General features: G+C 40.8%; 1 protein-coding gene and 1 non-coding gene across 5 annotated transcripts in view; one reads left to right on the forward strand and one right to left on the reverse strand.

Annotated features, from left to right (window-relative positions):
- Nucleotides 1-1,431: 1,431 nt before the first annotated feature.
- Nucleotides 1,432-26,847, reverse strand: part of SUZ12 (SUZ12 polycomb repressive complex 2 subunit) — a 70,980-nt gene continuing 45,564 nt past the window's right edge. For all 4 annotated transcript variants that reach the window (XM_074388402.1, XM_039476425.2, XM_074388401.1 and 1 more), the window contains 8 exons: nt 24,583-24,688; nt 18,704-18,881; nt 12,391-12,482; nt 11,725-11,868; nt 11,003-11,160; nt 8,994-9,192; nt 7,674-7,753; nt 1,432-3,817 (listed from right to left, as the gene is read on the reverse strand). In XM_074388402.1, coding sequence (XP_074244503.1) covers nt 3,472-3,817; nt 7,674-7,753; nt 8,994-9,192; nt 11,003-11,160; nt 11,725-11,868; nt 12,391-12,482; nt 18,704-18,881; nt 24,583-24,688 — 1,303 coding nt within the window. In that variant the 3' untranslated portion in view covers nt 1,432-3,471. The remainder of the gene's footprint in view (nt 3,818-7,673; nt 7,754-8,993; nt 9,193-11,002; nt 11,161-11,724; nt 11,869-12,390; nt 12,483-18,703; nt 18,882-24,582; nt 24,689-26,847) is intronic.
- Nucleotides 7,204-7,341, forward strand: LOC120366944 (U4 spliceosomal RNA). The gene has a single exon (XR_005581457.1). It is a non-coding gene; the product is annotated as a U4 spliceosomal RNA (small nuclear RNA).

Genomic DNA, 26,847 nt, shown 5'->3' on the forward strand with positions numbered 1-26,847 from the left:
TGGTGGCATGCGATCTCAGCTCACTGCAACCTCCACCTTAAGTGATTCTCCTGCCTCAGGCTCCTGAGTAGCTGTGCTTACAGGTGCCCACTGTGACACTCAGCTATTTTTGTATTTTTAGGAGGAGGAGGGTGTTCAACATGTAGGACAGGCTTGTCTCAAACTCCTGACCTTAGGTGATCCACCCGCCTCAGGCTCCCAACCAAAGTGCTGGGATTATAGGCGTGAGCTGCCACGCCCAGTCCTCACTCCATGAGCTCTTTTTACCAGAGATGGAGCCTTGCTCTGTCACCCAGGCTAGAGTGCAAATGGTGTGATCTCTGCTCAGCACAACCTCTGCCTTCTAGGTTCAAGCAATTCTCCTGCCTCAGCCTCACAAGAAGCTGGGATTACAGGCACATGCCACCACACTTGGCTGTTTTTGTATTTTTAGTAGAGACTGTGTCACCATGTAGGCCAGGCTGGTCCCAAACTCCTGACCTCATGACCCACCCACCTCGGCCTCCAAAGTACTGGGATTATAGGTGTGAGCCACCTCACCTGGCCTCTATGAGCTTTTTAATGGCCAAGGTAAATTTTTTTTTTTATTTTTTGGAGACGGAGTTTCGCTCATTACCCAGGCTGGAGTGCAATGGCGCGATCTTGGCTCTCCGCAACCTCCACCTCCTGAGCTGGGATTACAGGCAGGCGCCACCATGCCCAGCTAATTTTTGTATTTTTAGTAGAGACAGGGTTTCACCATGTTGACCAGGATGGTCTCAATCTCTTGACCTCGTGATCCAACCACCTCGGCTTCCCAAAGTGCTGGGATTACAGGTGTGCGCTGTGAGCTACCGCACCCGGCTTTTTTTTTTTTTTTTCACTAAAAAGAAAAAATCCACAAACAAAGATGCATAGCTATGTGGGTAACTAATATAATAAATGACATTACTCTGAACTATCAATTTTAAAATATTTATGTAATACCATAAATACTCATTATAATTGATGAAAGCAGGATTTCACATTTTTTCCTAATTATTATCTCATTAGCTCTGACTCACCATTTGAAGCTGGATCCTTACTATGCTATCTAAACTAAAATTGTAATGCTCACATTAATGCATAACAGGGCCGGGCGCGGTGGCTCAAGCCTGTAATCCCAGCACTTTGGGAGGCTGAGGCGGGTGGATCACGAGGTCAAGAGATCAAGACCATCCTGGTCAACATGATGAAACCCCGTCTCTACTAAAAATACAAAACATTAGCTGGGCATGGTGGCGCGTGCCTGTAATCCCAGCTACTCAGGAGGCTGAGGCTGGAGAATTGCCTGAACCCAGGAGGCAGAGGTTGCGGTGAGCCGAGATCGCGCCATTGCACTCCAGCCTGAATAACAAGTGAAACTCCGTCTCAAAAAAAAAAAAAAAAAAAAGCATAACAAAAAAACCCAAAACAGAATACAGCTTTTATATTATTGAACTTTATGTACAAAATCATTTGATTTCAAATAAACATTTAATGTAAAAACAATGTTCTTTTAAACTGAATTTTTTTTACATCTACTGTACCATTCAAATGCTTTATCATCTTACATGATTTCTTCAAAATCTTATCAAGGGTACATATAGAAAAGCATTTTTTTTTTTTTATAAATAGAAACAAAGGGATTTTTTTCAGCTTTTACGATGACATAAAAAGTTTACTCAACAGAAGTAATTTTATTACTATTTGGGGGAGGGAATCACCAACTTTTTGTGCAAACAATGCTAGCCTTCTTTTAAGCATTAAGAGCATAACTGCTTAAGAAATGACATAAGCAATAATTCTACACCTACATCTCCCCTAAAATAACCTATTTTGTTTTTTACATATGTGCACAGCTTTAGCAAATTAAAGCCCGAGATAAATGCTCGAGATCTACTATCCAGAGGCAAAATCAGAGTTTACTAGAACTCATCATTTGGAGAGCTTACAAATCAAGGAATCTGTAATGAAAGCTGCAGTTTCCCTCTTTCCTATTTTTTTTTTAACACAAAAATCAGTGACTAAGAACTTAATACGGGATGACAAATCACATCCACACTATTCGTTAAATAGCCTCACAGTTAAACACATCTTAAAGACCAATCAAATCAGTATTTACATTTTATAAATTTCTGAAGACACCATTAGAAAGCTTATATATCCCTTCATTAAACAAAATAGGGAACTGCATCTGATGGTGGTGGAATGAAATTTTAAAATTAAAAATACCTGTATTTACAGCAGCATTGATCCTTTATAAATAAAGAATATGAAAATGCAATATCTTTAAGGATAATAAAAAATTGAGGTGATGTTACTCAACCACAGTGCTCGGAGTTGGAATAAAAACCTATTGGTGCTTGTTAATGTGCCAGTAGTGAAACCACTTTCTGTTGGAGAAAATCCAACTGCAAATATGTGCGCGAAACACACATAACACAGGGCAAAATTGCTCAAAATGATTCAAGTCAGCTTATCTGCATTGGATATTCTATTCATGAAACACATTACAAAGACATCCTTGCAAAGAAATAAAAGGTATAACAGTTTTCTGTTCACTCTTATAAAACACTTCTCCCCTTATAAGTGACATCTTAAAATCTCAAACATGTTCTTCCCTTGGTTTGCAATCCTAATTTAAAGATATGAACAGCTTTATTTTCCGTGTGATTATCAAATTAAAATAAATCAAAACAAGCAAAATGTTCAAGTTTAAAAAAAAAAAAATCCTGGGTGAGCAATGCACTAAAATTATTCACATGAAAACAAATGGTCAGTAATCTCATAAACCAACATAGCGTTTCACTGTCAACAATGTGAAAAATTATCTTCTCAAACAGGCATAAGATGAAGAAGTGCTATTTTTAAATTGTAAAATGAATTTATGTCATATAAAATATCCTACATTATAATTTTTCATTCCAAATTGATAAATGATTTCAAAAACAAGGATTTAAGTTTGATTGAAAATAGTAATGCAATATAATTTCATAAAAATCCTTCAATTTCTATTTTTCTCCTTTTTTGTAGTTGATACCTGAAGACTTCAATTTCTAAAGGGGAACCATTCCAATTTTCCCTCCCCAAGAAACTGTCTCACAATTACAAAGTAGAAAAACAGCCAGTCATAAATGCAAAAAACATTCTAATTTAAATATATGAAATAGTTTCTAGAGTACCAATTCAACATATTTGATAAATGAATGTAAAAACACTTTCTTTAAAATATTGCTTTCATGCTTAAACTACAGAATGTTTCAAGACATCAAAAAAACTAATATACATATAATGCTGCATAATGAAGTAGAACCTTGATACAAATATCCTTGTTGAAATCATTTACTTCATCTAACAGTGCCTGTTTGGAACCTATGATTAAAAATAAAAAGAAAAACATAATTCTTCTTGGAGGATGAATTCCCTAAAATGCAATTTCAGTGTCTGTCCATAATACGGGGTTAGATCTTTTCAGAGTTTTTGTTTTTTGCTCTGTTTTGAAACCCCTGAGACACTATCTGTTTCCAAAGCTTTCTCTTTTGAATTAATTTCACTAAATCCATTTGCTGTCCCATTTTGTTCTTCAGTTATTTCTTCGTTTGCAGGGGAAGCAGATTCGCCCTTTTCTAATTTTTGCTGCATTTCACGGAGCTTGGTAACAGCTTTATCTATTGACATTATGCTAATAAGATTAAAGTCATGCATGCTGACTAGATGAAGCATGAAGTTTCGACATAAATTCTTCTTAATTATTTTCTGTCCATAATTTTCTACAAACAGCATACAGGCATGATTCATTTGATTGTCAGCAATAAACCTATTTAATAAAAACAAAACATCAATAGCAATACAAAGCACTGTCAAACGCAATAGTGATAACAATTATAACAATAAGACTCTACCCAATTCCAGTAAATGAATGATGATTAAAGAAGCAGTAAAACTATAGTGAAACTGAGATTCAATCACCTGAATGAGCTTACCATTTAGAAATTTCAAGAAATTTAATCTAATGAGTTTATACAAGTGCCATTAGAACAGTAGATATAATTTCCGTTTTTTTTTTTTTTTTTTTTTTTTTTTTTAAAAGAGACGGGTGCCGGGCGCGGTGGCTCAAGCCTGTAATCCCAGCACTTTGGGAGGCTGAGGCGGGTGGATCACGAGGTCGAGAGATCGAGACCATCCTGGTCAACGTGGTGAAACCCCGTCTCTACTAAAAATACAAAAAATTAGCGGGCATGGTGGCGCGTGCCTGTAGTCCCAGCTACTCAGGAGGCTGAGGCAGGAGAATTGCCTGAACCCAGGAGGCGGAGGTTGCAGTGAGCCGAGATGGCGCCATTGCACTCCAGCCTGGGTAACAAGAGCGAAACTCCGTCTCAAAAAAAAAAAAAAAAGAGACGGGGTCTTGCTATGTTGCCCAGGCTGGAGTGCAGTGGCTATTCACAGGTGAGATCCCACTACTGATCAGCATGGGAGTTCTAACTTGCTCCATTTCCAACCTGGGCTGGTTCACCCCTCCTTAGGCAACCCGGTGGTCCCCTGCTCCCGGGAGGTCACCATATTGATAACCGAACTTACTGCAGACACTCGATTAGCATAGTGCACTACAGCCCAGAACTCCTGTGCTCAAGCAATCTTCCCACCTAAGCCTCCTGAGTAGCTGGGCTACAGGCATGTGCCACCGCGCCTAGCATAATTTCTTTTCTTAATGAAATTAAATAAGCAGCCTTAAAAGTATAAAATATTTTCTCTTAGAGGCCTGGCACAATGGCTTATGCCAGTAATCTCGGCACTCTGAAAGGCTGAGGTGGGTGGATCACAAGGTCAGTAGAAGGAGACGAGCCTAGCCAATATGGTGAAACCCACTCTCTACTAAAAATACAAAAATCAGTTTGGCATGGTGGCAGATTCCTGTAGTCCCAGCTACTCAGGAGGCTGATGCAGGAGAATCACTTGAACCCAGGAGGCAGAGGCTGTAGTGAGCCAAGATCGCACCACTGCACTCCAGCCTAGCGACAGATACTCCTGTCTCAAAACATACATGTATTTTTTTCTCTTGCCAGCACCACTTCCATTAATTCTCCCTATACACACTAACAATCCCCTTTATTTTTTCTCTTGTTCTTGACAAGCTTTCCAATATGTAAAGCCTCCCTATAGGTTTTAAAACATCAGCCTATCTGCCACTTTAGAATGCCACTATACAATGAACCCCAAAAGTTGCTACATGAATAGATTTGGATCAATAAATAGAATGAGAACTGAATAAAGTAATTTGACTATGATTATATCTTGAAACTAGCATGTCAAGATAAAAGAAAAAAAAAAACAGATTAACCAAACCCTCCACATACATACTTCACTCAAGTGAATTTTAATGACTAGAACAGCAGCCATGCAAACTTTATCTGTAAAAGGCTAGAGAGTAAATACTTTAGGCTTTGCAAGCCGTGTGATTTGTTTGTACAATCCATTAAAAATGTAAAGACTACTCATAGCTCAAGGGCAGTAGAAAAATAGGCCATGGGTCATGTATACACATCTGGACTAGAACTTACCCACCAACTCCTTGGTGCCCCATAGTAGAAAGACAAAAGTGCCCCCCACCTACCATTTATTTCACTTATCTATAAATGAAAAAACCTTGAATGTCTGTGCTATAGAAGAAAGCCTTAAACGAGGATCTTATAATCAAGTGAAACTGTGTTTAAAAAAAAATTTGGCAGAAACAAGGTCTTGCTACGTTGCCCAGATTGATTTTTAATTCCTGAGCTCCTGCCTTGGCATCATAAAGTGTTAGAGTTACAAGTGTGAGCCACCACACCCAGCTGGTAACATACTTTTAGCCACAAAGGAATAAGAAATAAAAATTGTTCTACCTTCACCTCTATGAAATGGTAAAAAAAGAAAACCAAAAAGCCAGGTTTCTGAAAAACTAAGCAACTGTTAAAAATTGTGGTAATTTTCAGGACTTCCAGACATGTAACACATGGCATATTTTTATATTCCCTGTCAATAAAAGGAATGAAAATTGGGTCACTAAATGAACCTCCAGCTCTGTCTTTCCTTCTGCTGCTTCCTGGTGCTGGGTCCCACTGAGGTGGCTATAAAATGGTTTTTTTTTTTTTCCTTTTAAGACAGGGTCTCATTTTGTTGCCCAGGTAGGAGTGCAGTGGTGCAATCTTGGCTCACTGCAATTTCCGCTTCCTAGGTTCAAGTGATTCTAATGCCTCAACCTCCCTAATTACACGACACCCGGTGAATTTTTGTATTTTTAGTAGAGATGGAGTTTCACCATGTTGGCCGGGCTGGGTCTCAAACTTCTGACCTCAAGTGATCCTCCCACCCTGGCCTCCCAAAGTGCTATGATTACAGGCATGAGCCACCGTACCAAGGTCTACAAAGTAAGTTTTGAGTGTGAACCTGATGGGGTTTGCAAGCATGGGTGAAACACAACACAAGAGTTAGAATGGCCAGTAGTGTGTTCTGAAGGTCTATGATGAGGACACCTTTTCCTAAGACAGCAGGGTTATAGTACCCTGTTTCTTCTTGAAAGGAGATGGAATCACAACTGTGATATAAAATGCTGCAGTGACTCACATCTATGCAACAATTTCTAAAGACAAGGCCCAACTTTTGCCCTAATTTGACTAATACTAATGAATATATATTTAACAGTATCAAAAGGAACATTTTTTATTCTTTTTCTTTTTCTTTTTCTTTTTGGAGACGGAGTTTCGCTCTTATTACCCAGGCTGGAGTGCAATGGCGCGATCTCAGCTCTCTGCAACCTCTGCCTCCTGGGTTCAGGCAATTCTCCTGCCTCAGCCTCCTGAGTAGCTGGAATTACAGGCACGTGCCACCATGCCCAGCTAATTTTTTGTACTTTTAGTAGAGATGGGGTTTCACCATGTTGACCAGGATGGTCTCGATCTCTCGACCTCGTGATCCACCCGCCTTGGCCTCCCAAAGTGCTGGGATTACAGGCTTGAGCCACCGCGCCCGGCCCTTTTTCTCTTTTTAAGACGGGAGTTTCACTCTTGTTGTCCAGGCTGGAGTGCAATGGCACAATCTTGGCTCACCGCAACCTCAGCCTCCCAGGTTCAAGCGATTCTCCTGCCTCAGCTCCTGAATAGCTGGGAATACAGGCATACGCCACCCTGCCCAGCTAATGTTATATTTTTAGTAGAGATGGGGTTTCTCAGCTTTGTACAGTGGCAGTATCACAGCCAATAAGGTTTATCTGAGGCACGATTATTGGCAATTGAAAACTTTTCCCAATAGCCCGCCAGGATGACTTGAAATATCGGCATTGGCAATTTTTGACAGTCTCTACAGAGACTGAATTAAAAAACAAAAATAATAAAAAAAGAGATGGGGTTTCTCCATGTTGGTCAGGTTGGTCTTGAACTCCTGACCTCAGGTGATCTGCCTGCCTTACAGGCATGAGGCACCATACCCAGCCTGAAAAGGAACACCTTTGTTCCTAAAAAAAAAAAAAAAAAAAAAAACCCAACCAAACCAAAAAACACTGAACAAGAATAACACTTGGGACACATCTACATTAATAGAATTTTAAATAAGATTCTAACATACACAGATTTCTAGAATACAAAACAGCAAAAGACCATAAAGAATAATAAAATAGTTAAATTGATTTAGAAATACCCTACCCATGCTTCATGACATGGAGATTCCAGAGTTTCATCACTTCTTTCTCTCCTTCATTAACATCAGAAAATTCTTCAATTTGCTAGGAAAAAGAAATAAAGAAAAACATTTATTAAACACAGAATAGGCTGAGCACAGTGGCTCACGCCTATAATTCCAGCACATTGGGAGGCTGAGGCAGGCAAATCACGAGGTCAGGAGTTCAAGACTAGCCTGGCCAATGTGGTGAAATCCCATCTCTACTGAAAATACAAAATTTAGCTGGCCAGGATGGTCTCGATCTCTTGACCTCATTCATGATCCACGTGCCTCAGCGTCCCAAAGTACTGGGATTACAGGTATGAGCCACCGCACCCAGCTGTATTTTCTTTTAGTAGAGACTGGGTTCCGCCATGTAGGCCACGCTGGTCTCAAAACTCCTGACTTCAGGTGATCCGTCATACCAAAGTGTTGAAATTACAGGCGTGAGCCACCATACCTGGTGTCATTTTAAAAGGGAAAGCCTAAATTATAATTACCCATAAATACAGAAATGAAAACACACAATACATAATTTACTTGAAGAAAAGCCGTCTTCATTTAACTTGGTAATTTTCTGTTTGTTTTGAGACAGGGTCTCACTCTGTCACCCAGGCTGAAATGCAGTGGTGTAATCTTGTAACCTCTGTCTTCTGGGTTTAAGCAATTCTCCTGCCTCAGCCTCCCAAGTAGCTGGGATTACAGGCGTATGCCACCATGTTGGGTTAATTCTTTTATTTTTAGTAGAGACTGGGTTTCGACAGGTTGTTCAGGCTGGTCTCAAAATCCACCTGTCTCCCAAAGTGCTAAGATTACAGGGCATCCAGCCTAAGTTGGTAACTTTTTTTTTGAGATTGAGTTTTGCTCTTGTTCCCCAGGCTGAAGTGCAATGGTGTGACCATGGCTCACCGTAACCTCCACCTCCCAGGTTCAAGCGATTCTCCTATCTCAGTCTCCTGAGTAGCTGGGATTCCAGGCATGTGCCACCACGCCTGAGTAATTTTCTATTTTTTAGTAGCAATGGGGTTTCTCCCTGTTGGTCAGGCTGGTCTCAAACTCCCAACCTCAAGTGATCCGCCCACCTCAGCCTCCCAAAGTGCTGGGATTACAGGTGTGAGCCACCGCACCCAGCCCTAACTTGGTAACTTTTAAAGTGACATAATTTTTTAAAATTGTACATTCCTGGATTCCTTTTAAAAAAAGATTCCTTTACAGGAAAGTCTAGTTCATATTAAGCAATTTTCAAAACAAATTAGTAACAACATTGCAAGATAACTGCCAATAATGATGATGATAATAATTACTGTAATGGTTTTTTCTCTTAGCCATTCAGGATCTTTTTCATCTTCACTATCTACTTCCATTTCTTGTGGACGGAGAGGTAAGCAGGTATCACTATGGAAATAAAGACGATTGTGGCCACTACTGTATGTTCTTTGCTGTTCTACTTCTCCATCTTCAGATTCAAGAAATTCAGACATGCTTGCTTTTGTTCGTTTTGGCCTAATAAAAAGAAATAAATGTTGATTTATGGCCTCTACATCTATACCATCTAACCTCATGAGTATGAGTTGAGATCTGTGATAATTTCCAACATCACCATTTTATAAAACTAAGCATAAAACATTAGAGGCACAACCCCACTAGTTATTTGCTTTCTATACAATCATATAAATCAAACCTATTACATATGAATTCACACACACAGTTTTAAAACTGTCTTTCTGTGTGAAAAATAAACCTAGAAAAAAATCGTTAAAAAGGAAGGAAAAAGAAATGAAGTGCTAGTTAGGACACATTCAGATAGGAATATGCATATAAAATCCTACATGTCAAAATTCTATATTCTTTTTTTTTTTTTTTTTTGAGACAGAGTTTCGCTCTTGTTACCCAGGCTGGAGTGCAATGGCACGATCTCGGCTCACCGCAACCTCCGCCTCCTGGGCTCAGGCAATTCTCCTGCCTCAGCCTCCTGAGTAGCTGGGATTACAGGCATGCGCCACCATGCCCAGCTAATTTTTTGTATTTTTAGTAGAGACGGGGTTTCACCATGTTGACCAGGATGGTCTCGATCTCTCGACCTCGTGATCCACCCGCCTCAGCCTCCCAAAGTGCTGGGATTACAGGCTTGAGCCACCGCGCCCGGCTAAAATTCTATATTCTAACCTATGTATATCCACAAAGCAGAAAAGCCTTAACACTGGTTACATTCGCATACACCTGCCTTAAGAATTTTTTTTCAGGGGAAAAAAAAAAAAAAATTTTTTTCAGTTTTACTAAGATTAAAAACTCCCCCTTGTAATTTTATTTATTTATTATTATTTTGAGATGGAGTTTCACTTTTATTATTATGAGACAGAGTTCCACTTTTGTTGCCTAGGCTGGAGTGCAATGGCACCATCTGTCCGCCTCAGCTTCCCAAAGTGCTGGGCTATAATCCTAGCCAATCTCCCAAAGTGGAGAACCAGGTGGGCAGATCACCTAAGGTTAGGAGTTTGAGACCAGCCTGACCAACACGGAGAAACCCCGTCTCTACTTAATTACAAAATTAGCCGGGCATGGTGGCACATGCCTGTAATCCCAGCTACCCAGAAGGCTGAGGTAGGAGAATCGCTGGAACCAAGGAGACGGAGGTTGCAATTAGCCAAGATCACGCTATTAAACTCCAGCCTAAGTGACAGAGTGAGTCTCCGTCTCACCCTCACTGCCCCCCAAAAAAGAAAGTTTATAGAGATGGGGTCTTACTAATGTTAGGCTTGTTTCAAATTCTGGCCTTAAGCGATCTTCCCACTTCATCTTGCAAAGTGCTGGGATTACAAGCATGAGCCACTGTACTCAGCCCCTTTGTAACTTTAATCTCAGCAGTTAAAGCTACTGCTGTGAACACACCCATGTAACCATAAAACTAAATGGAAGGAGAACCACTCTCAGGTACCACTTTAAAGGATATAATCTCATGGAATGAATACTAAATGATAGGGATAGAGTTCTTTATATTTCATACTACCCAGATAAAGGATATCCCCTCCCTTCTTGCAAGGTTCCTACAAAGTGTGCACACAGAAACTTCTACTGAGAGAGTTATTTAATCCCACTAACCTCTGCAGCAGTAGTAACATTAATATCATTAAAACTTAAGGATAAAGTTCAAAGAAACAGTGAGAAGACCTCTGCAGTAATAGGAGCTAGAAAGTGTTACAACACAGTTAAGAACCCCATAGACAGCAAATGCTAATTTCCACCTAACTAACAGCTTTGTTTGGCAACTTTGTTCACAGACCTTAAACTTTAGTTATATGCCCTTTTTACCTACCTGCATACAAGAATGTGTGTGATAGGTGTTCTCTTAACTGGTCCATTGCGACTAAAAGCAAATCCAGGTTGGCGATGAATATCCTGAGGATTTCCTGCATAGGAGCCATCATAACACTCATTGATAGAGACATCTATCCTAGCACCTTTAGGATGATACTGCAACAAAAATGTCAAAGAAAATATTAATTATCCTATCCTAAATATCTATCCCTCCAATTTAATTAATTAAAGAATTTGTGAGTTCTTAATATTTGGAAAACTAAAACAGGCCAGGCATCCCCAGCATGGCAAGGAAGAAGTCAAAAGACCTGGAGTCAACAAGATCTTTTAAAATCTTGACTGCATCATTTACTGCTTGGTGACTTTGTAGAAATTCTTTTTTGCTTGATCAAGAATAAGAAAATTCTCACTTAATTCAAAGAGTTGGTTGAGGATTTTGTGTGTCAATACAGATACACTACACAAACATTATAATTAAATTCCAAATGTATGTCAACTCTGAATAATTCACTGTAATCCATATATAGAGCACTATCAAATACAGAAATTTGTTATTTTTATACAAAGTACAATTTTTGGAAGTCACACTGCCCTGTACTTAATGCATATTTTTCCCCTTTAATTTTTAAAATTTTTGTGGGTACGTAGAAGGTGTATGTATTTATGGGGTAACAAGAGATGTTCTTAACGCATATTAAGAAAAAATGGAAATGTACTCACAACATAATTGAAGATAAATCTGCTATGGCAGAGTTTAAGATGCTTGAGTAAACTATAAAGTTTGCGGCAGTTCAGAGTGCACCAAGGGCAATGTAGGTCATCTCTTGCTTCAGTTTGTTGTCTAGTATTGTTGTTATAAAGAAACTAGAAACGATTAAAAAAAAAAAAAAGCAAATATCCAATTTACACATGACAAAGTATTTTGTTTTAATATCACTTCTAAAAACAGTTAAAAATTTTAAAAGGAAAATAAAATTAGAGCTACCCCCTTTAATTAACTACGTCCAGTGAGGCGAGGTGACTCACACCTGTAATCCCAGAACTTTGGGAAGCCAAAGCAGACAGAGCAAATGTCACTTGGAGCTCAAGACCAGCCTGGGTAACGTGGTGAAACCTTGTCTCTATAAAAACTACAAAAATTAGCTGGGAGTGGTGGCATGCACTTGTAATTACAGTTACTCTAGAGGCGGAGGCAGGAAAATCTGCTTGAATCTGGCAGGCAGAGGTTACAGTGAGCTGAGAGTGCACCACTGCATTCAGCTTGAGCAACAAAGTGACACCCAGTATCGAATAAATAAATAAAATAAAAATAAAAAATATTCATGTCTGGCATACAAAAAACAAATACATTTCATAACTATTTTAAGAAGGGTCAGCTATGCTTACCTGATAAAATATTCTTAATTTTTGTCGGTTTTCATTTGGAGTATCCTTTTCTTTTCTTGTTTGGAGATCTGTAGTCAATGATTCTTTAACAGCTGAAATTACACACTTTTATATTCAACAAAAACATGGCTTTCGAAAAGCAAAATAACATGCCCCACAAAAACTATTAAACATTAATGGTTGGGCCGGGCGCGGTGGCTCAAGCCTGTAATCCCAGCACTTTGGGAGGCCGAGGCAGGTGGATCACGAGGTCAAGAGATCGAGACCATTCTGGTCAACATGGTGAAACCCCGTCTCTACTAAAAATACAAAAAATTAGCTGGGCATGGTGGCGCGTGCCTGTAATCCCAGCTACTCAGGAGGCTGAGGCAGGAGAATTGCCTGAACCCAGGAGGTGGAGGTTGCGGTGAGCCGAGATCACGCCATTGCACTCCAGCCTGGGTAACAAGAGCGCAACTCCATCTCGAAAAAAAAAAAAAACAAAATATTAATGGTTTCACAGAATTCTATGTGTGGTATTTAACATATTTCTGTCCTTTGGCAGGGTATTTTTTTTTCCTTAAAAACCACCTCTGGCTGGGCACGGTGGCTCATTCCTATAACACCTCAGCACTTTGGGAGGTCAAGGCAGACAGATCATGAGGTCAGGAGATGAGACATTACTAGCCAACATGGTGAAACCCCATCTATACTAAAAATACAACAATTATCTGGCTGCGTGGTGGCACATGCCTGTAGTCTCAGCTACTCAGGAGGCTGAGGCAGGAAAATCGCTTGAACCAAGTAGTATAGTACTCAGACGTTGCAGTGAGCCGAGACTGCACCACTGCACTCCGGCATGGCAACAGAGCAAGACTGTCTCAAAACAAACAAACAACACCCCCTATGTCCTAAACAATTATAAAAGTAACTCCAAGTAATTAAATGCAATCACCATGCTGTTTTAAGCACGTTGAGGTCAAAATGTTTTTTTGTTTTGTTTTTTAAGACAAAGATTCACTTTGCTTACCAGGCCGCATTGCAGTGGCACAATCTCAGCTCACAACGACCTCCACCTCCTGGGTTGAAGCAATTCTCCTGCCTCAGCCTCCTGAGTAGTTGGGATTACAGGTGTCCGTCACCACATCCAGCTGACTTTTTATATTAATAGAGATGGGGCTTCACCATGTTGCCCAGGCTGGTCTCCAACTCCTGAGCTCAGGCAATCTGCCTCAGCCTCCCAAAGTGCTGGATTACAGCCATAACCCACCGTGCCAAGCCCAGAGTATACTTTTAATTGTATTGTTAGAGACTAGTAGTGAGCAGGCACTAAGTGTTAGTTTATCAGAAAGTAAGATTAAACTGATTATATTAAATTTATTTCAGGCCTGGCATGGTGGCTCATGCCTGCAATACCAGCACTGTGGGAGGTCAGAAGTTTGACATCAGCCTGGCTAACACGGTGAAACCCTGTCACTACTTAAAAAAAAAAAAATTAGGTGTGGTTGCACACACTTGTAGTCCCAGCAACTTGGGAGGCTTAGGCAGGAGAATCGCTTGAACCTGGGAGATGGAGGGTGCAGTGAGCTGAGGTCGCACCACTGCATTCCAGCCTGGATGATGTAGCAAGACACCATCTCAAAAAAAACATTATTTTAAATCTAAAAAGGTAGTAAGGGGTAGAGAGGTTGGGGAGGAATAACATGGGGAGAAATGCCAGATATAGGTGATGGGGGGATGGAGGGAGCAAACCACATTGCCATGTATGTACCTATGCAACCATCCTGCATGATCTGCACAAGCATCCCAGAACCTAAAGGGCAATAAAATATATATATATATTTTTAAAAAGATAATAATAGCCAGGCGCGGTGGCTCAAGCCTGTAATCCCAGCACTTTGGGAGGCTGAGGGGTGGATCACAAGGTCAAGAGATCGAGACCATCCTGGTCAACATGGTGAAACCCTGTCTCTACTAAAAATACAAAAAATTAGCTGGGCATGGTGGCGTGTGCCTGTAATCCCAGCTACTCAGGAGGCTGAGGCAGGAGAATTGCCTGAACCCAGGAGGCGGAGGATGTGGTGAGCCGAAATCACGCCATTGCACTCCAGCCTGGGTAACAAGAGCGAAACTCCGTCTCAAAAAAAAAAAAAAAAGATAATAATAAATGATTCTAGTATATTTCCTTTTAGACATAAGAGGAAAAAAAGGTATTTATTTTTCCTTAATAATTAACAGTTAGGTACAATTTGTATAAAACTTTTTTTTAGTTTTGTTGCAACCTTGTACCTATTTCACTGCTTTCAGCGTGTTCTGAGAAGTGCCCACACTACAGTTTACTTGGGAAATCTTTCCTCTGAACAGGCTATTTCTTATTTTATTTTTATATATATATATTTTTTTCTTTTCTTTTTTTTTTTTTGAGACAGAGTTTCGCTCTTGTTAACCCAGGCTGGAGTGCAATGGCACGATCTCGGCTCACCGCAACCTCCGCCTCCTGGGTTCAGGCAATTCTCCTGCCTCAGCCTCCTGAGTAGCTGGGATTACAGGCACACGCCACCATGCCCAGCTAATTTTTTGTATTTTTAGTAGAGACGGGGTTTCACCATGTTGACCAGGCTGGTCTCGATCTCTTGACCTTGTGATCCACCCGCCTCGGCCTCCCAAAGTGCTGGGATTACAGGCTTGAGCCACCGCGCCCGGCCTATTTTTTTTCTTTTAAAGATGAGATTTCACTGTGATGGCCAGGCTGGTCTTGAACTCCTGACCTCAGGTGACCCACCCACCTTGGCCTCCCAAAGTGCTAGGATTACAGGCGTGAGCCACCGCACCCGGCCTTTATTTATATTTTTTTTTTTTTTTTTTTTTTTTTTTTTTTTTGAGACGGAGTTTCGCTCTTGTTACCCAGGCTGGAGTGCAATGGCTCAATCTCGGCTCACCGCAACCTCCGCCTCCTGGGTTCAGGCAATTCTCCTGCCTCAGCCTCCTGAGTAGCTGGGATTACAGGCACGCGCCACCATGCCCAGCTAATTTTTTGTATTTTTTTTTTTAGTAGAGACGGGGTTTCACCATGTTGACCAGGATGGTCTCGATCTCTTGACCTCGTGATCCACCCGCCTCGGCCTCCCAAAGTGCTGGGATTACAGGCTTGAGCCACCGCGCCCGGCTATTTATATTTTTTATAAGCAACAGTGTATTACTGTGTTGACTAGAGTGGTCTTGAACTCCTAGAGTTGAAGCCATCCACCCACCCCGGTCTCCCAAAGTGCTGGGATTACAGGTGTGAGACACTGTGCCCAGTTAATTTCTTGTATCTCTTTAATCTGACCATTACTGTGAAGTGCATCCAATGAGTGTAAATGAGTGGTCAAAGAGGACATCTTAAGCCTTCTGCCTTCTCGCAACACACAGACACACACATGAATTGCTCCCAGGTCAAGGACAATGTTTCTACTGGACAGACATAAAAATGACAGAACTTGGCCAGGCACAGTGGCTCACGCCTGTAGTCCCAGTAGTCTGGGAAGCCGAGGTGGGAGATTGCTTGAGCTCAGGAATATGAGACCAGTCTGAGTGACATAGGAAAACCCCATCTCTACCTAAAAATACAAAAATTAACAGGGCGTGGTGGCACAAACCTGTAGTCCCATCTATGCAGAAGGCTAAGGTGGGAGGATCACTCAAGCCTAGGAGGCGGACACTGCAGTGAACTGAGATCACACCACTGCACTGCAGTTGGAGTGACAGAGAGATGCCCCATCCCAAAAAATAAAATAAAATGACAGAACATTGCAACGTGGGCCTCAAACTCAGCCGAAAGTTAACTCTATTTGTAAATGTTCTTTCCTCTTAAAAATTGGCTAGGCGTGACGCCTCTCACCTATAATCCCAGTACTTTGGGAGGCAGGTGGATCACCTGAGGTAAAGAGTTTAAAACCAGCTGGGCCAACAACAGGTTGAAACCTCATCTCTACTTAAGAAAAATACAAAAATCAGCTGGGTATGGTGGCAGGCACCTCTAATCCTAGCTACTAGGGAGGCTGAGGAAGGAGAATGGCTTGAACCTGTGAGGCAGAGGTTTCAGTGAGCCAAGATCAAGCCACTACATTCCAGCCTGGGCAACAGTGAGATCCTGTCTCCAAAAAAAAAAAAAAAATTTTACTGCAAAATTTAACCTAGTTTTCTGGTAGTCTAGAACAGGCGTCCCCAAACTTTTTACACAGGGCGGCCGGTTCACTGTCCCTCAGACCATTGGAGGGCCGCCACATACCGTGCTCCTCTCAGTGACCACCAATGAAAGAGGTGCCCCTTCCTGAAGTGCGGCGGGGGGCCGGATAAATGGCCTCAGGGGGCCGCAGTTTGGGGACCCCTGGACTAGAAACTAGGAGGAAAAAAAAATTAACCTGGCAAAATTAAAGATCCTTTTCTAGCCTTATCACTGTAGAAACACTCTATATATTATTCTACAACATAGAAAAACTTACGTGAGTTGTAAAAAAAACACAGTTCCAAAGCCCTTTATAGTTGTAATTTCAAAATCTTAAAAGTTAACCTGAAAATCAATAGTTTTCTTGTGAGTTTCTGGCCAAACTGTTTAGTGCAAAAACTTGCCCTAAGATAACATGAGGACCCCACTTCAAGATGGTTATATATGACATCTATACTATGTACCATATCATGCTTCTAAATTCTTTTTTCTAATTCAAATTTCTAGGCACACTTGGCACAAAGGTTCTGGATAAATAATTTTTACTAGTACTTCAACACAAAACTTTACACTTAATATAGAACTCTTATTTACCATGGTTTATAACCTAATAAGCCAAATATTATTTCCAAAAGACTAACCACATAGAGGCCACTTGTGGTGGCTCACATCTGTAATCCCAGCACTTTGAGAGGCTGTGGCAGGCAGATCACTTGAGCTTAGGAGTTTGAGACCAACCTGGCCAACATGGTCAAACTTCATCTCTATTAAAAATACAAAAACAGTCGGGCGTGGTGGCTCATGCCTGTAATCCCAGCACTGTGGGAGGCTCAGGCAGGCAGATCACCTGAGGTCGGAAGTTCGAGAGCAGCCTGACCAACATGGTGAAATCCTGTCTCTTTTTTTCTTTTTTGAGATGGAGTTTCGCTCTTGTTACCCAGGCTGGAGAGCAATGGCGCCATCTCGGCTCACCGCAACCTCCACCTCCTGGGTTCAGGCAATTCTCCTGCCTCAGCCTCCTGAGTAGCTGGGATTACAGGCACGTGCCACCATGCCCAGCTAATATTTTGTATTTTTAGAAGAGACGGGGTTTCACCATGTTGACCAGGATGGTCTCGATCTCTTGACCATGTGATCCACCCGCCTCGGCCTCCCAAAGTGCTGGGATTACAGGCGTGAGCCACCGCGCCCGGCAATCCTGTCTCTTTTTAAAATAAAATTTAAAAAAATACAAAAACAACCGGGCACAGCATCTCATGCCTGTAATCCCAACACTTTGGGAGGCCAAGGCAAGTGATCATGAGGTCAGAAGATAGAGACCATCCTGTCTAACATAATGAAACCCTGTCTCTACTAAAAATACAGAAAATTAGCTGGGCGTGGTGGCAAGCGCCTATAGTACCAAATACTTGGAAGCCTGAGGCAGGGGAATCGTTTGAACACGGGAGGCAAGTTGCAGTGAGCCCAGATGGAGCCACTGCACTCCAGCCTGGGTGACAGACGGGGACTCCGTCTCCAAACAAACAAAAAACAAAAAAACAAACAAACGTAGCCAGGCAAGGTGGCCAGCACCTGCGATCCCAGCTACTTGGGAGGCTGAGGCAGGAATATCATATGTTTTTTTGTTTTTGTTTTTGTTTTTGAGACGGAGTTTCGCTCTTGTTACCCAGGCTGGAGTGCAATGGCGCGGTCTCGGCTCACCACAACCTCCGCCTCCTGGGCTCAGGCAATTCTCCTGCCTCAGCCTCCTAAGTAGCTGGGATTACAGGCACGCACCACCAAGCCCAGCTAGTTTTTTGTATTTTTAGTAGAGACGGGGTTTCACCATGTTGACCAGGATGGTCTCGATCTCTCGACCTTGTGATCCACCCACCTTGGCCTCCCAAAGTGCTGGGATTACAGGCTTGAGCCACCGCGCCCGGCCTAGGAGAATCATGTGAACCCAGGAGGCAGAGCTTGCAAGTGAGCTGAAATCGCGACACTGCACTCCAGCTTGGGCAACACAGAGATTGTCTCAAAAAAAAAAAAGAAAAAAAAAATCACATAAAGCAAAAGACAAGTGAATTAATCTAAAGTATAAGACTTAACACTGCAAACCATTATTTTGATATAGCAGTGTTTACTTACCAATAGGTTGAGTAGGTTTAACTGAACCAGGCTTGTTTTCCTGATGGAGACTCTCTGAATTTCTAGTGGCAAGAGGTTTGGCAATAGGAGCTGTAGATTTATCATTTGTCTCTCCCGTCCAACGAAGAGTAAACTGCAACGTAGGTCCCTGAGAAAATGTTTCAAATGGAGGCAGCCTCTAAAAAAAAATCATGCGAAGACTGGAGATTCATATACGGAATTGAAAGAAATTACAGAAATAAAATTCACTGTTAAGTCAATGTGATTTGACTTAAATCAATAAATTTTTCTTGAAAAAATCCAAATGCTGACTGAGATAGGCAAATAAAGTAAACCTATAGAGGAGACACCGTAGAACTCGAACTGGAGCGCACAGGCTGTCTAAAAGAGGCAACCACCTATCAGCAACAGCTGAATTGTTGCCATGTGGAAACACTTGTCCAGCACAGTCAGATTTTCAGATTTTTCCAAAGAAGTCAGAAATCAAAGTTTTCATGGGAAATCTTCCCACTTATGTTGATAATCAGTTCAAAATGTCTATTTTTTCGGACAGAATTTTCACTCTTCTCACTCAGGCTGGCGTGCAATTGGCAGAGTCTCAACTCATTCACTGCATCCTCTGCCTCCTGGGTTCAAGCAATTCTTCTGCCTCAGCTTCCGTAGCTGGGACTACAGGCATGCACCACCACGCCTGGCTAATTTTCTGTTTTTAGTAGAGACGCGGTTTCTCGATGTTGGTCAGGCTGGTCTCCAACTGCCAACCTCAGGTATCCGTCCACCTTAGCCTCCTAAAGTGCTGGCATTACCAGCATGAGCCACTGCGCCCAGCCTGAAAATGTCTCAAAAACAAAATTGTGGTACCCAAAGTCTACCTGCAAGCAACCTTTGCTCTTAGGTGACCAATTACTTTTAGTGTGTGTCTATAAACTGAACAGCTTTTCAAATAGTAATTTTCCTTGACTTCTCTCAGTTTCACTGACAATTAATTCCCCTTCCCTTCTTTGGTTTTAGGACACTAAGCTACTTAAAATAGCTAAGTTTTAGCAATCTGACCCAAAAGCTCACCCATCCTCAAAGATTTACCTATGAAGCTGATGATACCAAATTGGTTCTCCATGAACTCTAAAGTCTTTTTGCCAATTGTTTCTTGGACACTGCCATTTGAACTAAAACATGTTTAGAAGTGAATCCATTATCTTTTCTTCTAAAATACTTTCCTTCTTCCCAGGGAGAAATTTTACAAAGAAGTATATCTATATGCTCTCGCTTAAAAGGATAATCATTTTACAGGGTTAAGAGCACCCAGATAGGCTTGGCATGATGGCTCACACCTGTAATCCCAGCACTCTGGGAAGCCAAGGCGGGTGGATCATTTGAGGTCAGGAGTTCGAGACCAGCTTAACCAACATTGTGAAACCCCATCTCTATTAAAAATACAAAATTAGCCAGTGTGGTGGCACATGCCTGTAGTCACAGCTACTTGGGAGGAATAGGCAGGAGACTCGCTTGAACCTCGGAGGCGGAGGCTGCAGTGCGCCAAGATTGCATCAATGCACTCCAGCCTCAGCGAAAAGAATGAAATTCCCATCTCAAAACAAAAAACAGCCTTCTCTTCCCGGTTCTTCCAGGAGTCAGGAAAAGCTGGGTAGAGAGGGCAGGGTAAAAAAAAAAAAAGCTTCCAGACAGTGGAACAACTGGAGGTTCCTGGAGGGGCACACTAGAGAGGACATAAAAGCTCCATGCCCCGTTCTCTGATACCTCACTGCTCACTGTCTGTATATCTTCCTTTGTAATGCTTGAAAAAAAAAAAAAAAACCTAACTGGGCCAGGCGCCACTTGTACTCCCAGCACTTTGGAAGGCCAAGGAGAGTGGACCACTAGAGATCAGGACTTTGAGACCAGTCTGGCCAACATGGCGAAACGCCGTCTCTACTAAAAATACAAAAATTAGCTGGGTGAGGTAGCACATGACTGTAATCCCAGCCACTTGAGAGTCTGAGGCAGAATAGCTTGAACCAGGGAGTCAGAGGTTGCAGTGAGCTAAGATCGCTGCCACTGCACTCAATAAAAACAGAACATGTTTTAAAACAAGAAATTTAAGGCCAGGTGTGGTGGCTCATGCTTGTAATCCCAGCATTTTGGGAGGCTGAGACGGGTGGATCACCTGAGGTCAGGAGATCGAAACCAGCCTGACCAACACGGTGAAACCCTGTCTTTAGAAAAAAAAAAAAAGAAAGAAATTTAAAATGAAAAGATTATAAAGATAAATCAGTGCAGAAAACCCAAACACTACAGATGAATAAAAATTATTTGACGTCTCATCAACTGGAGTTAACCACTATCATTTTAGAAAAGAGAGAAAAAAATATACATGTGTATGTGTGTCTCTATATATCTATATCTGTACACACGTTTGTAAAAACTTAATATGGATATCTTGGTAACTACCATCCTTTCTAATGACTATCTTTTTAGATTTAACATGTTTCTAACTTTTCATTATTTAAAAAATGCCGAGAAGATCTGTTACCTACATCTTTTGTTAACCAGTTACTACACTGTGAAAAAATTATAAAATCTGAATGTTTAAAGACTACATTTACAGTTTTGTTTTGTTTTGTTTTGTTTTTGAGACAGAGTCTTGCTCTGTTGCTAGGCTGGAGTGCGGTGGTGTCATCTCGGCTCACTGCAAACTCCCCTTCCCTTGTTCAAGTGATTCTCCTGCCCCACCCCTGAGTAGCTAGATTACAGGCATGCACCACCATGCCCAGCTAACTTGTATTTTTAGTAGACACGGGGTTTCACCACGTTGGTCAGGCTGGCCTTGAACTCCTGACCTCGTGATCTGCCCACTTCAGCCTCCCAAACTGCAAGGATTACAGAAGTAAGCCACCACGCCCAGCACAATTTTAATTGTATATATATTGCCAGTCTGCCCTATAGTAAGACTGTACCAACTTTTTTTAAGACAGAGTCTCTCGCTCTGTCGCTCACGCTGGAGTGCAGTGGCATCTTAGCTCACTGAAACCTCTGCCTCCCAGGTTCAATCAATTCTCCTAAGCCTCCCAAGTAGCTGAGACTACAAGCATCTGCCAGCACAACTGGCTAATTTTTGTGTTTTTGGTAGAGATGGGGTTTGACCATGTTGGTCAGGCTGGTCTTAAACTCCTGACCTCAGGTGATCCGCCCACCTCGGCCTCCCAAAGTGCTGGGATTACAGGCATAAGCCACTGCACCCAGCCCCAGCTTATTCTTAACATCAAAATATTATTTGAGAGTATGTGTCCTCACATCCCTAAAACACTAGAAACTGTCAATCTTTTTAATCTTTGTCAAACTAATAGTCAAAAGTAGTATCTCTGCTTTTGTTTGCATGTCTTTGAATACTAATAAGGTTGAGTACTGCTTTAAGTTTGCTGGCCATCTATATTTGTTTTTTTTTAAGAACTGGCTGATAGTCCTTGGCACATATTTCTTATCAGCTTGCTTATCTTTTCTTGATTTATAACTCACAATATTATATATTCATAATATTAGCATTTTGTGTTACAAGTATTACCCCCGGTCATTCATTTCGGTTTGTAACTTTAGATTTTGGCAGTATAAAAATGACTAAGATTGACAGGGCATGGTGGCTCATGCATGTAATCCCAGCACTTTGGGAAGCCGAGGCAGGCGGATCATGAGGTCAGAAGATTAAGACCATCCTGGCTAACACGGTGAAACCCTGTTTCTACTAAAAATACAAAAAAATTAGCCAGGCTCAGTGGCAGACACCTGTAGTCCCAGCTACTCAGGAGGCTGAGGCAGGAGAATCATCTGAACCCAGGAGGGGTAGGTTTCAGTAAGCAGAGATCTCGCCACTGCACTCCAGCCTGGGCGACAGAGCGAGTCTCCATCTCCAAAATAACAAAAATAGAACAAAACAAAAATGACTAATTTTTTTTTTTTTTTTTGAGACGGAGCTTCGCTCGTTACCCAGGCTGGAGTGCAATGGCACGATCTCGGCTCACCGCAACCTCCGCCTCCTGGGTTCAGGCAATTCTCCTGCCTCAGCCTCCTGAGTAGCTGGGATTACAGGCATGCGCCACCATGCCCAGCTAATTTTTTGTATTTTAGTAGAGACGGGGTTTCACCATGTTGACCTGGATGGTCTCGATCTCTTGACCTCGTGATCCACCCGCCTCAGCCTCCCAAAGTGCTGGGATTATAGGCTTGAGCCACCGCGCCCGGCTAAAAATGACTAATTTTACACAAGCAATTTTTACTTTATGCTTTCTTACTTTTAAATCATCCATAGAAGGGTCTTCCTCATTACAATACATTAACATTTACTTATTTCTTTTCTATAGTTATGAATGTTAATTTTTACATGTTTATGAGCCTTCCAGAATGTATTAGGTCTAAGATTATCTCCAGATGACTAGAGAAGAGCTGTCACAATTAATGATCACAATCTTGGCTTTCTCACAGAGCTATACCACCACCTTTACCATAAAATAAATTTCAAATATACATTAAACTACTTCAGGACTATGCCTGAATGATATGCTTATCTAGTCCTATGCTTATACCACAGGGTTTAAGTTCTCTTAACTTTATAGTATATTCTATTACACATTGTGTATTATACTAAAACTGGTAAGTAGAAATTCTTAGAATACTTTTCTAAAATTTCCCTTAGAATTACTAAATACTTATCCTTCTAGATGGATGGTACATTGACCTAACATATTTAGAAATAAAGGACATCATTATAGTTTTGAATCCACCTATTTAAGAAATGTATGGATGCCTCTTTATCTCTTGTTATTTTAAGTATGCTCAATCTAAATTCTGCAGATTTCTTGGTAAATGTGTTATTAGTCATCCCTTATTACCTGCCATTACAATGAATAAAATTTAAAATAGCAGTTAACATTTATTGAGCACTTATTGTATGCCAGGCACTGTACTAAATATTTTATTATTTCATCTATTTATTTATTTATGAGATGGAGTCTCACTCTGTTGCCCAGGCTGGAGGGCAGTGGCACAATCTCGACTCACTGCAACCTCTGACTCCCACATTCAAGCAATTCTCCTGCCTCAGCTTCCCGAGGAGCTGGGATTATAAGTTCGTCCCACCACACCCGACTAATTTTTGTATTTTTAGTAGGGTCAGGGTTTCACCATGTTGGTCAGACTAGTCTCAAACTCCTGACCTCGTGATTCACCACCCTCGACCTCCCGAAGTGCTGGGAGGTGTAAACCACTGCACCTGGCTTATTCCATCAATTCTATGTCTCATTTTAGATGGAAAAACTGAGACGTGAATTAGTAACTTGCCAAACGCTACACAGCTAGAAAGAGAGATTTGAATCAGGCAGTCTGGCTCTAAAAGAATGATGCTTTTTATGTGGCCAGGCATGGTGGCTTATGCCTGTAATCCAAGCATTTGGGAGGCCAACATGGTGGATCATGAGGTCAGCAGTTTCAGAACAGCTTGGCCAACATGGTGAAACCCCATCTCTACTAAAAATACAAAAAGTAGCCAGGCATGATGGCAGGCACCTATAATCACAGCTACCCGGGAGGCTGAGGCAGGAGAATCACTTGAACCCGGGAGATAGAAGTTGCAGTGAGCTGAGACTGCCCCACTGCACTTGAGCCCAGGCAACAAAGTGAGGTTCCATTAAAAAAAAAAAAAAAAAAAAAAAAAAAAAAAAAAAAATGCCTTCCATTAAATCCTCTGACTATATTATTTACTTGTGTTTTTCAAAGTATAAAAAACAAAGGACTCTTTACTTCCAACATGAATTAGTATTTGGGGAAGAAAACATCAATCAAACATGGGACTTCATAACTATAATGTGCTCAACCTTCTGAGTAGTCCATACCTTCCCATCAAGAATAGTCTCCCATGTTGCTCTTTTCTTGCTTATTGGACATTCTTCCATTTCCTGCATGGCTACTTCATATTCCCCATCTAAAAGCTGTAAGCGCCTGTTAGACAAACACATATACTTTAAAGTAACTTGTGTCATCACTATAAGTACACAAATTCTATATCTTTAGATTTATACTAAAAGCATTTATTAAATTTATAAACTAGCTTACATACCCAACAAGATTTTTAAAATGTATCTACACTCCAGTCCTAATGAAAGCAATTTTAATGATGAACACTAACAACTATATTGCTAGGAATTAATTTATTACAGTAGCTACTCAGATATAACTCTAAACATATGAAGTATAATATACCTGAGGCCTTAAAACCTGGTACGTTGTAAACATTAAATATAAAGCATATGGAGAGGCTTTTTTTTTTTTTTTTTGAGATGGAGTCTTGCTCTGTGGCTCAGGCTGGAGTGCAGTGGTATGAATTCAGCTCACTGCAACCTCTGCTGCCCAGGTTCAAGCGATTATCCTGCCTCAACCTCTCAAGTAGCTGGGACTACAGGTGTGTGCCACCGCATCCAGCTAATTTTTGTATTTTTAGTAGAGATAGGGTTTCAGCATGTTGGCCAGGCTGGTCTTGAACTCTTGACCTAGTAATCCACTCGCCTTGGCCTCCCAGAGTGCTGGGATTACAGGTGTGAACCACCACACCTGGGACAAGCTTTATATTTTTAAAAATGAGGTAATAACAGTGTTACAATGTTTGTCTTAGGGAACAACTAAGAATCCTGTTACTTTTAACTTCTATAATTGTTTGAACTAGAATCCTTTACTTTTATACTTGACCAGTACAACTGATGATTATAATGAAAAATCTGGTAACTATAGAATCCTGGGGGCACCTGGCACATATAGGTGCTCAATAAATATTTCACGGATGAATAATACGGATTGAATCAAATAATTCAAATATATTCACACAGTATAGTTTTAATGTGTGTGTATATATGTGTATGCATAATTTATTTTTCCCATACTTTGAAATTTTATTTTTTCCATACTTTAAACACTAGTAACTATTACTACTCTAAACACCATTCTTCAACCATGCTCAGTAATTAACTGTATATAACAAGAATCTGGCTTTTCTTCATCACTCTTAGAGAAATTCTATCAGGTAAAAATAGCTAACATTTATTGAGTGTTCACTATGTGCCAGGCACTATTATAATGATTTTACATGATTCATTTAATCTTCTCAACAATGCTATGATCTATGTACTATTATTCCATTGCCAGAAGAGAAAACGGAGGCACAAAGGGGTTAAATAACTTGTCTTAAAAGCAAACAGTAAATAGCCAGATGTAGCAACTGAATACAGGTTTTGCATCTCTAAAGTCTGACTCTTAAAACCAAATCATTGAGACATAAGAATTTTTGTCTTTTCTCTATGCTGTACTACTTGAATTTAGTCAACTTCAGTAGTACATCAGCAAAGCTGTTCAACTCCCTATTTTAAAAGTTAATTTATTTATTGAGTAGGTAATAAATTCATAAACTTCTAAGTTAAAAAGGAGCTTCCTTATGCTTGTACATGGCTACATACTACTCCATTTTATGGGTGTACATTTGATAGCTGCAATCCAATGTACTCTCCTATCTGTAATATATGTGGAGGCCTTTCCCCCATGGCTCATCAACAGTGCTTTATCAAGTTTTTTGGTCTCTTGTCAATCTGGTAAGTGAAAAAATAACACTTCAGTTTACTTTTAATTCAGACTTTTTTTTATCGTTTTAATTGTTTAAGAACCACATATATATTTTTTGGTAAACTTCTTATTGTATCCTTTGCCCATTCTTCTACTGGGCAGTGGTCTTTTAAAATTAGCATGACCTTTTACATTCAAGAATGAGTTATCTACCTATAAGACAAGTTGAAAATAATTCTGTACATTCCTGTCATTTTTATTTTGACTTTGGTTATGGCAGCTTGTTTTCTGAAGAAGTTTATTTTTATTTTGTTCAACCTTGTATTCTTTTTCTACATGGCTTCTGAATTTTGGTTGTTCTTTCAAGGAATTAACTGGATTTTTTTTTTCTTTTTTTGGAGACACTCTCATTCTGTCACCCAGGCTAGAATGCAGTGCACAATCACAGCTCACTACACCCTGAAACTCCTGGGCTCAAGTGATCCTCCCACCTCGGTCTTCCAAAGTACTAGGATTACAAGTGTGAGCCACTGGACCCAGCCCTCTCTTAA

This window comes from Saimiri boliviensis, chromosome 17 (assembly GCF_048565385.1).
Source record: "Saimiri boliviensis isolate mSaiBol1 chromosome 17, mSaiBol1.pri, whole genome shotgun sequence".
NCBI lineage: Eukaryota > Metazoa > Chordata > Mammalia > Primates > Cebidae > Saimiri > Saimiri boliviensis.